The 11,929-nt window shown below is 35.8% G+C and overlaps 2 protein-coding genes across 2 annotated transcripts; one reads left to right on the top strand and one right to left on the bottom strand.

The window, feature by feature from the left end:
- Positions 1-270: 270 nt before the first annotated feature.
- LOC105969791 (stemmadenine O-acetyltransferase) lies at positions 271-3,059 on the bottom strand. Its single transcript, XM_012994569.2, has 2 exons — positions 2,342-3,059; positions 271-955 (listed from the first exon to the last, which is right to left on the bottom strand). Exons 1-2 carry the CDS (start codon positions 3,037-3,039, stop codon positions 271-273), a joined length of 1,383 nt encoding a protein of 460 aa, XP_012850023.2. The 5' UTR covers positions 3,040-3,059.
- Positions 3,060-5,080: 2,021 nt separating this feature from the next.
- Positions 5,081-8,384, top strand: LOC105963112 (aspartyl protease family protein 1). The gene is made up of 9 exons (XM_088814233.1): positions 5,081-5,637; positions 5,718-5,853; positions 6,510-6,739; positions 6,819-7,043; positions 7,126-7,261; positions 7,346-7,419; positions 7,515-7,611; positions 7,708-7,768; positions 7,873-8,384. Exons 1-9 carry the CDS (start codon positions 5,333-5,335, stop codon positions 8,118-8,120), a joined length of 1,512 nt encoding a protein of 503 aa, XP_088670359.1. The 5' UTR covers positions 5,081-5,332; the 3' UTR covers positions 8,121-8,384.
- The last annotated feature ends 3,545 nt before the right edge of the window (positions 8,385-11,929 follow it).

Here is an 11,929-nt window from a genome sequence, read left to right as displayed (position 1 = left end):
TTATAGTTTTAAAATTAAAATAACTACATTTTTTAAATACATTACAATTTACCCCCTAAGTAATTAATATGCTTACAATTACCCCTCAAGGGCAAGAATGTCATTTTCGGAGGAATATTCCATGGAATCAAAAAGATTCCGTCAGAAGTAACACCGTAGGGGGAATTTGTAAGATGACAACATACCTCAGGGGGATTTTCGTAATTACGCAAACAAGGGGGGGATTTTCGTTATTCAGCCTTACCTCAGGGGGGTTTTGGTAATTTGCCCTTAATTAATATTGGTAATTGAAATGAGCTGGATTTTGGTTTCGAGCAAATTAAGGTTGTCTTTGTTGAGGTTGGCCCAAGCTTCAATTCCCTCTCGAGATTTGGTGTTCATAAGCACTATGAGATTCTTCAATGGCAAAGCCGTAGTGCACACCCAAAGGGGGCGCCCCCAACCATAATCAACCTCGTACAAAGGAAACCTACACCAACTCGTAAAACAACACCACTCTAATAATAACCCTTGTTCGTCTTCTTCTTCTTCTTCCACTTTTGTACTAGTAATTAATTGTGTAACCAATTCTTGAAGATCATTCAAAGCTCTATCTCCACTTTGAGATTCCGTAATGTAATCATCGTTGATTTTCCTTATACACCTTCTCAATTTGCCCACGAGTTCTTGAAGCTCGTTCGCGTTAGCACTATCGGTGAATGCGGATGATATAATGATGCAGTTGCCGAACATATTCTCGAGAATATTCTTTCTTGGCCTTAGATTGGCCGCATGCGATGCACCGACAACGATGCGTCTTTTCGCGCCGTTTTTATGTTTGGAGAAGTCTATTAAATGTTTCCATATGAAAGATGAGACGAGCTCGATTCGAGTAGGGTTCTTGACCGTGGTTGACCCGGATGGGTTTATAGCGGCTTCTTTAAGAGCTCTCAACTTTTCCTTATCGAACACGAACCTTTAATTTTTTTAATCATGATTATTATTATTCTCGTCAGATACGGACCGGCCGATTCTGAAATAATGTTTTTTGTAAGAAGTATTTATTTTCAATCCAGTTTTTGAAATTTTAATTTCCGTGTTTTGGGACATTTTTTGGATGTTTCGAATCCAAATTAATGAGAAAAATACACTTTTGGTCCTTCATATTTATGACTAAAATATTTTTTGTCCCTCCTGTTGCAGAAAAAATACTTTTGCTCCTTCGATTTATAACTTTATGATACATTTGGTCCCATGTAAATGCGATATTAGTAATTAATAGTATCTGGAGCAAGGACCGGGAAATACAATTTTGGTCACTCGAATTTACGACTAAAACTTTTTGTGTCCCTGTTGTTCCAAAAAAATACCTTAGTTAACAAAATCTGAACCAGAAATTAAGGACGGAAAATTACACTTTTCATCCCTCATATTTACGACTAAAATATTTTTTGTCCCTATGATTCAAAACAAAATAGGTTTGCTCTCTCCATGGTTTTGCTCTAATTGGACGTGAGCACATGCCATGCTTAGTTAACTATCAAAACTCATGAACAGAGGGGACCAAATGTGTGATAAACCGATAAATCAAGGGACCAAAAGTATTTTTGTCATAAACATTAGGGACAAAGGTGTTTTGTTTTTTTCGAATTAATTATTGGTTAATGACGTGGATGTTCCTGATACAAGGACTTAATTAAAAAAAAATTCAATTTTTCTCTTTCGCAAATAAACTCATCCATTCAACATCTATTACTTAAGGAGACTATAATTTTGATGATAAAATTATCTGCAACCCGTTAAACACAGACAATAAAACAATTGTTTCATGGTCTTACTTAATTGGGTAAATTACAAGTTACAATCACCCCTTAAGGTATGATCAATTTATAAAAAAAATCCTCTTGTTTGGAATTACATCTACTTCTCAATTATGATTTTTCTTGCACATCCACCTTTATGGTGTCAAATTCAATATAATCATCTAGATTTCGTGAAATGTGCTCTAGTTTGTACGCGTTTTGTGTAAAATACAGTTTCTGATGCACCATAATCTGATATATACAAGCCAAAAAACTCATATTATGATCATTTTGCTTCAAAATGTGGAGTTCGAATGGGATAAAACGGGTACAAAAGTGTTAATATTCCATATAATCTTGAAGATTCCACTAAATTTGAAACCGCAAGGGTGGACTTGTAAGCAGATTTATACCCAAACGGAAGGGGGTTTTTGTAATTTGAATACCTCAGGGGTGGTTGTAATTTACCCTACTTAATAAATAATCCCAAAAAAAATCCAAATTTTGAAATTTTAAAAAAATTATATCTAACTACTAGTTTCTCCTTATCGTACACATACCTTTTTGTCACGAAATTCTCGTCCGACTCGGGAAATCTCGAGTCGTTAGAGCCCAAACTGTCCTTTGCAGGGAAAAAGTCGGCAAGATTGAAACTAACTCGAGAAACTTCATCACCGCCTTCGCCTCTGCATGCACCGGCCCATGCACCCATAAACGCCATCACAGACGCCAAGTCAGCAATTTTATGCAGAAAAGAAACTCCGACCGCAATTCCTCCACAATCGAAACAAGTGACTTGTACGAGGAAAAGGGGTCGATTGGATATACAAGTACTATGATACCGATCACTACACGGAATATATTGCTTCAAGTGTTTCTCCTCCATGTTGGACTCGTGTACGACATCCACTATTCGAGCTCCCGATCGAGCATGGACGAAAACGACCCCGGCGTTGTTGCAATTTACGACGAAATTATCTTGGATCCTTCCCGCTAACGGGTAGAAAGAAGTTAGAGTGTCGCAAATGGACCGTTTCATACGTTGAGATATTCGGACATGATTCGAGGTAGTTAAGCCTTTTGATTCGTCGGCTCGATAGAAGAAGAGGATTGGGAAATATATAGCCGGTGTTGATTGATCCAAGTACGAAAGTCTCATATTTTTCAGGTGATGTGGAGTTTTACGTGAGGGTTTGATCATCTCTCTAGAGATTACTTGCACACGAGCTTCCATTTTTTTTTTCAAGAATAGATACATATCTCTTTGTATTATTTGTTGTGAATGAAGATTGAGAATGCTATTGTGCTTATATAAACAAAAAATTTCATAATATACATAAACAAACTAAAAATGTATACTCATTCAGACAATAAATAACTTTCACATTAAAAAAAAAGGGTCTAGAGCTGCACACTATATCTATTATCTAGTAACACAATTTGGCAAAAAAATTAATTAATAGCACGCTTAGTAACAGCTAACAGCCATCCTCATTAATTCATCCTAATCTAGTCTGAATCACTGAAAGTGATCACATTATTTTTTGTGTTTTTGGCATTTTGCACCCTTAACTAAATGCATTTTGCACTTTACACCCTTACACTGCATAATTGGTAAATTGCACCCTTCACACATAAATTTTTTGACACTTTGAACCGTAATTCACTTTTTGCTTGAAAAAGCTACCGACAGCTCTGTTACACAGATACACCTGGTCTGAGAAGTGTCCATGTGTCGGACACGTTTCCGACACGAAACGCCTAAATACGCGTATAATACGCATGGGGGCCGTGTCAGTAATTATAAAATACCAACTAAAACATTATACGGTTTGAATTTCTTGTAATTTTTCCCTACGTCAATCAGTTGATTTTTTCCAAATGGCGTGACGTCTTTCCTCTTTGATCGAGTCCTCCTTGCCACAACAGAAGTTGGTTCTGCATTCTCAACATAGTTTATTACGGAAATTGTGAGGTCGAAGTCTTCATCTTCTGCCCCAAGTGTGATTGGTTGGTCCTCACAATCACCATTTGTGAGCGATTTGATTTGCATTGCTTGCTCCTCAATTATTTTGAGCAGTTCCTCTTGTTTGTCTTCCAAAATCTTACATTTTGTACTGAGATCTACTATTTCGAGGCTCGATGTACTCATAATGGTTGATTGCATGGGAATATTTCCAATCACAATGGCATGGAGATTGACCTATTTTCAAAAAAAGGTCTATTTGAAAAATAGTCAATTTATATCTAGGCATAATAGTCTATTTACAGATTGTCTATGTACAAACTACTGCACTATCACCTAAATAGTCTATTAACAGTTAACAAAAACAGTTTAATAATAATTCCAGAACATTCAAGACACCCAAGCAAATAGACTATTTGGAATCACAATGGTATGCGATTTTTTTGACCGAGCAAGTACTACATACAAATGCCCACAAATTCCATCAAGAATAACAAATTAATAACAATCTTAATGAACTATTTAAACAAACATCTACAATATAGCCATATAATCTACAATTACATAGTTAACAAGGAATTGCTTACAAAATAGTATGTCTGCAGTATACTCAAACACGAATTGCACGTTTTTTTTTTCAAAGTCATTTGTTCCATAATATACTAAGAAAAGTACAAATGTAAGATTGAACTATTTTTATTTTCGCTAATTGCGAAACAACTACTTAACAATTTCAAAAACAGTCTAGTAACAGTTAACACAAATAGTCTATTACTACTTTTTTTTATTTTTCCAAGTAATAGACTGTTTTCTTTTTTTCAACTCAAATAGTTGATTCTCTTTTTCCAACTTTTTTTCTTTTTTCTTTTTTTCCAAAAAAATAAATAAATATTTATCTTACATATATGAAAACACAGATTTTACTTAACAACTGCATCGATTTTAAAATTATATTAATTTCCCCATAAATAAGAAATAAATTTGAGTTCATTGTAACTACACTTATGTAATGAGGGGGTTTTGGCAAATAATCCCAATTATATTTTACTTTAATAGTTAAATTCCCAACAATAAACAATAACTATATTATTAATATAACAGTTTGGTTTGACTAACACTCCCCATATTACAGTTGGGTTTGACGTGGAAAAATGTAAGGATAGAGAGTGCGAAGCTCGTTAACCCTTAGGAAGAATAATTGCTAGATTAGCAATATGTAGACTTTGTACAACAAACAGATTAAACAATGGATGTACGCATGGAATTTGCTGTTTCTCTCTCTCTCTCTCTCTCTCTCTCTCTCTCTCTCTCTCTCTCTCTCTCTCTCTCTCTCTCTCTCTCTCTCTCTCTCTCTCTCTCTCTCTCTCTCTCTCTCTCTCTCTCTCTCTCTCTCTCCAGTTGTATTTGAATTGATCAAGTCGACACAGGTTTCAACTCTGTACTAATTTCTCTTTCTTATAATGTATGTGATTGCATTATCTTCAACAATTTTCATTCTCATCACCACTCACCCATCTCTGTGCTTGCTGCTTTGGAAATAGCAGAGGGGATACACTAAAATTCTCTTGTTATAAAGTATTAATTAATGATGATTTGTTTTAGGAATTCATTAGTTGGGAGTTGCTTGTTGCTAATAGCGTTTTCGTGTTGGTTTAATGCGAAGAGCATCGAAGCATTTGGCACGTTCGGATTCGATATCCACCACAGATATTCCGACACTGTTAAAGAATTCTTGAACACGGATGGGTTGCCGGAGAAGGGTACGGTTGACTACTACACCGCCATGGCCCACCGTGATCATCTCTTCAAGGGCCGCCGCCTTGCCGCCTCCACAGCCATCCTCACTTTCTTTGGTAACAACCGGACTTACAACCTATGGAGTCTTGGATTGTAAGTTATTTCCTATTTCTGTCTTTGTTCGAATTAGTGTTTGCTTGTTGGTTGATTATTTTGTTATGCATATATTGCAGCTTGCAGTATTCAATTGTTAGTGTGGGTACCCCTTCTCTTAAATTTCTTGTGGCACTTGACACCAGCAGTGACCTATTCTGGTTACCATGTGATTGTCCTAATTGTGCACGCTACTTCAACGTGTCCGACGGATCAGTAAGTCATATAATTTGTCGGTATTCAATATTTAGTCAAGTGAGAAACCGGTTCAATTTATTGATAAATTGGGTGAATCACGGTCACCCCTTGAGATAAGATTAAATTACGAAAAACCCCTCATGACTGGGTTATTACAATCACCCTCTAATTATGAATATTGTTACACGTCCACCCTTGCGGTGTCAAATTTAGTAAGAATCTTCTAAATTATGTGGAATATTCTCCAGTTTGTTTTACCCCATTAGAGTTCCACATTTTGAAACAAAATGATTATAAGATGTGTGTCTCTTGGCTTGTAAATATCAGATTGTGGTACATCATAAACTGGTTTTTTTTTTTTTTTTTTTTTTTTTTTGCACAAAACGAATACCAACTAGACAACATTCCACGAAAGCTAGAAGATTATGTTGAACTTGACACCATAAAGATGGACGTGTAAGAAGATTCATAGTTGATGAGTGGTTGTAATTACCCAAACAATAAGGATTTTTACCCTAAAGGGGTGGCCATAATTTACACTTTTGATATATGTTATGATTTGTTATTTAGGGAACTTAAAAAAAAAAAAGAAAAAAAATACTTTTTGGAAGTTATGAAGTTATGCTTCTTGTATTTGTATATCCAGTTGTTCTTATTTAAATTTGGTTGAACAGAAAATCGAACTAGATATATACAGTCCTAGTAATTCGACAACTAGCAAGCCAGTTCCATGCAATAGTGCTAAGTGCGGACCCACAAGAGGATGCTCTCCAACTCTTAACGCTTGTTCTTACCATATATCAAAAGACAACAACACGAGTACAGGTATATTGGTAGATGATATTTTGCGTTTTGGTACAGATACTATTCCACAAGACGTTGTCGATGTCCCAATTACATTCGGGTGAGTACTTTCTTTTTCTAGAAAAGAATAAACATGTATGTGGTTGTAAGAATTTTAACGAATATATCTTATGTTTCAGATGTGGAAATAATCAAACCGGTTATTACTTGACCCACCGTGGTCTTAATGGTGTGTTTGGACTTGGTATGGACGGTATATCTGTCCCTAGCGTTTTAGCTAACAAAGGTCTTACTGCAAATTCTTTCTCTGTGTGTTTTATCACTGATGGAAGTGGAAAAATTAAGTTTGGAGATAAAGGGAGTGACAAACAAAAAACAACTCCCTTTAATCTTCAAAAATCGAAGTAAGCAAGAATTGGTCACTCGCTATTTCTTCTCTTTTTATATTTTTTGCATCTTTGTTTTATCTTTCCAGCTTCTTGGCAGCCCGACTTATAATATCATTGTGACACAAATTGCTGTGGGTAATAATTTGACCAATCTTGGGTTCGCTGCAAATTTCGACTCAGGCACCGCAACTACACGTTTGAGCGATCCAACTTATTCGTTTATTGTGAACAACGTAAGTTATAGATAAACGTTATTTTATCGTCCATATTTAAGCCAGTGAAATTTTGAACTCTAATTCTACTTTCGTCTTTTATAGTTCAATTCTCGCATAACCGAGAAACGTTATCACTATCCATCCGGATTTATTTTGGACTATTGCTATATACTCAGGTCCGTTTAATTTGTTAACACCACGTTCTGTGAGTTGTTGTGTGTTTTGTGAATCATCAGTTTTGGCTCATGATTTATATATATTTTCCATGTAGTGCAAGTCAATCAACCTATACAATCCCAAACTTGACCTTCACAATGAAAGGTGGAAGCCAGTTTATTGTCACTGTACCAACGATTCGGTTTGAGGAGGTGATAAATTCGTAGTGGATAAATTTATGAGAAAATTATATTCCATTCGGAAAAAAAAAAAAAAAAAAAGTGCTAAGCTTTTCTATTCATATGCAGAAAGTTGGATCTGTATATTGTTTGGCTATTTTGAAAAGCGAGGGCATTAACGTCATCGGACGTGAGTATTGGAACCATGCATGTATCAATAAGTTTGCTTGTTTTTGCTGTTTATTTTCCCCCCCATGAATTTTATATATTAATAATACCTTGATATATTTACAGAAAATTTTATGACGGGGTACCGCTTAGTCTTTGATCGCGAGGAGATGGTTCTGGGCTGGCAAGAATCTAGTTGTGATTCCACCTCATCCAAAATTATACCGCAAATTCGTCAACGTGCACCACAACAACAACAACCACCACCACCACCACCACCGCCAAATGGTGTTGTCCGATTGAGTTCCATGACTAGCGGACTTATGGCGGTGATACTTGTCGTTTTCTCTCACAACTTCATCGTTCTTTCTTAATGAGGTTCTTACCGGTTACTACGTTGCTCTTTTTTGAGTTTGATATGTTTGTTTGAACACTGCGGTAGAACCTTTGGAACACATTGTCAATTCTTTTACATGAGATGACTTGCACTACTTATTTATGAACATAGAGATGGACACATAGTTCCTGCTTCAATAATTTATGAAATATGTGTGTGTATGCGAATATGGCGTGATTTAATTGTAAGGTTCCTCATAGCTTGTTGGTACACTTCTCATTATTCTAGGGTTGGAAATAGTTATTTGTTCTTGTTGTGAAAAAATGTGTTTGCGCGCAATTATTGATTTTCACATAAGTCACACTATGAACCCTAGGATAAACGTGGTTCGGTTCAAAATGAACTGACATCCACTAAGGAATCACGAACAATTTTTATTGATTAAAGAACAATGGATAATACAAGGATTGAGAGTACAATATGATAGAAAAAAACCAACAAATCCTATATGTGTGATGAACTCGAATTTGATGATGATGATTGCACAAATCTTACGTAACGTTTTATCACTCTCTTCAATTGTGTATATCTCTCTCTAGATTCAGAGTGTGGGAGAATAATGCACATTTGAGGTTTATATACTCAACATATTTCTTCTAGAATATAAACTGCCTAACAAACAACTCACATGGTGCATTACTCCATCTTCCAATCCTCTTCTGCCAGCTGTCACTTCCCATAACCAATTCTCAGCTGCATAATTGTTTCCCGTTGCTCCTCTTTCCTCCAGCTATCATTCAGCTTGCCAATTGCTTAGCTCTCTCTCTCTCTCTCTCTCTCTCTCTCTCTCTCTCTCTCTCTCTCCAAGTCTGGACCACCATCTAACACTCTTCACCTTTGTCAATAGTACTTTGCAGTTATTTTTCAATTCCAAGAGCATGTGTTCATGCTCACCAGAACTTGTACTATATTCAAACAATACTTCAACTTTTCCACATGCAAGACTTTAGTCATTGCATCACCCGAGTTGTCCTCACTTCCAATCTTCTTGATCTCAATTTTTCCACCAACAACTACATCCCTTTCGAAATGCATCTTAATGTTAATGTGTTTGGTTCTTTCATGAAAAGTTGGATTTATCATGAGATACAAAACATCTTGACTATCACAGAAGATGGCATGCATCAACACCTTGCAGTTCCTCTACAAAACTTTTTAGCCATCTTCTCTTGAGCATGCATCAACACCTTTTGATCTCTCTTGAACAATCAGAGTTGAGCTCAGCTTGAAGTGAACTGCTAAAGGTGTAGAGACGGGTTTAGCATCATTCATTTTATACTTAGCAAGAACTTTCTCAAAATAAGCTCGTTGAGATAGCAAGGTCACATAAGCATTTTTGTTCCTTAAAATGTCAATCCCGAGGATTCTTCTAGCATGTCCCATGTCCTTCATGTCAAATTCTCCTCTCAGTTTGGACTTCAACTGGTTTATTTCTTCAACCGCCTTCCAATGACCAATTATATCATCAACATATAAGATAAGTAGAATTTGTTTTCTACCCTAAGCTCCATTTTGATATACACGTCGATCATATTCACTTCTCTCAAATCCAATTTCAATCATGAAATATCAAATCTCTTACACCATTGCCTTGACTGTGTAAATCCGTAAAGAGATTTCTTCAGTAGGCAAACTTTATCTTCTTTTCCAGATTCAAAACATTCTGGTTGCCTTATATAGATGTTGTCTTTTAATTCTCTATGAAGAAAAGTTGTAGTCACATCCATTTGTTATATTTCCAAATTTCCTCCAGTAGCTATAGAGAGTGTCAGTCTGATTGAGGTTTGATTAACTGTGTGAGAGAAAATCCCGTTGCAATAAATTCCCTCCTTTTGAGTGAATTCCTTTGCAACTAGTCTTGCTTTGTACCTTGGTTTTTCTACTTCAGAGATTCCTTCTTTTCTTTTATAAATCCATTAGCATTCTACTAGCTTATAAATCCACAATCCAAGTGTGATTCTTCTTTAGAAATACCATCTGCTCTTTCATAGCTATAATCCAATTCCCTCTTTGATCATAATTTACTGCTTCCGTGTATGCTTGTGGCTCCAGAGACTCAGATTCTTGATCTACCATGAAAGAAAATTCAATAAAATCAGCATATCCCAATCTTATATACTTTTAGAGGATCCCACTATTAGAGTAGATGACCAACAAGCCAGCTTGTGGTTGTGGCCTTTCTATTTTTTCTTGTAATAATAATATATTTCGTATTAATGATAAAAAAAATCCTCTTGGCATTCATTATATATTGTCCCTTGCCTTTGCGTATATATAGTCCTTACAGTTACTCAGTTACTACTCATTGATCTAGTTGAATTATGAGATGATTTAAATAAGAGTAATGTAATTGCTAATTAGTTCCTAGTCAACGGATTACGCCATTAATGAGGATACCAGTCTTTCCAATTTGAGACTAGCACTTAGTGAATGTGTATTGTGTCTCGTCAATAATCAATATTGTGATATCGACATACATAAGTGGGTGCTCATATAGATGAGTTCACTGAACTCCCTCATCCTAGAAATCTCTAAGTAGTTCCCAATTATCGAATATAAGTTTCTATAATATCGATGTACATCATTAATCCTTAAGACCCAGATATCACTGTGACTTTACTAGAGGACCAGCTGTATCGTGACTTGTCCTTAAGTTATACACAGATAGATTATATTACTAACAATGTTCACACAGTGGTTGAAATTTAGTAGAGGACTCGGGGAACATGCCTCTAGTTCAATCGGTACATATGAATAGAAGTGATCGTACATTACGTTAACTATATCCAATGGTTCTTGCAGACACTTCATTTGTATCTAAGGAATCATGATGCGTAGTTGGGTGATTAAGTTGAAATTAGTTTCATATTCATAATAAATCTAGGGACGAGTTTGAATCACAATGAGTTGTTGGCCCACGGCTAGCATACACCTGAACCATCGATGGCCACACTTCTTCTGTACTTGAAATCCTTAAATACAACGGGCTGAGATTTAGTTGTTGATCTTAGCGTAACTGAAAGTCAATATGATTGAATCAACCATTCTTGATTGTCGATTACGAATAAGAATAACTAGAGGAAAAATAATTAGGTGATAATTTAGTGAACTTTATAAATCGGAAATTCTCCCGATTTAGCAGGACCACTGAATTAGAGTTTTCAATTTTTTAAATTGGAAAATTACTAAGTGGCACTCGTATAAACGAAGACGTTATAATAAAATACGAAAATATAATCGTTGTATTTTTCTAATCATTAGTTTGTGAGAAACGAGCAAAGAAAGACTATTGGACTTAAGTTGTTCAATCGAGTCCGACTTAAGTCCAGTAGAGTTTTCTACAAGACCTTATAAATAGTGATTTAAAGGCTCTTGTGAAGTTGTGAAAGCACAAGAAACCCTAGATGTTCTTCCTCTCCTTCTCTCACGCATCTGCCCCATTATATTTCTTTGTTAAGATACAATCTATTCGCAAGAGATCGTTTCATGTACAGAGATTCTAATTTTCCCCAAAGAGCAATCATCTCATCATAAACGTCTCTCAGAACCTCATCTCCTAAACTTAAATTTAAAGCACATATGAGCTTTAGATTGGATCTCACCTACAATCTTCTTATCTTCAACTGCAACAATGCCTTTCTCCAAGAGTGCAACTGAAACTCTTTGATGGACAAGCAATGCCTTCATCTTAAGTTGAAATCATTGTCTCCGGTGAATTCTTCCACTCACCGGCCACACAAATTGGTTGTGAAAAAGTGTGTGCGTGTTGAATTGATCTTCACAAAA

Source organism: Erythranthe guttata, chromosome 14, assembly GCF_056151865.1.
Source record: "Erythranthe guttata isolate IM_541 chromosome 14, IM_541, whole genome shotgun sequence".
Lineage (NCBI taxonomy): Eukaryota > Viridiplantae > Streptophyta > Magnoliopsida > Lamiales > Phrymaceae > Erythranthe > Erythranthe guttata.
The sequence above is the reverse complement of the archived record's forward strand: the minus strand, read 5'-3'. Positions and strand labels throughout refer to the sequence as shown.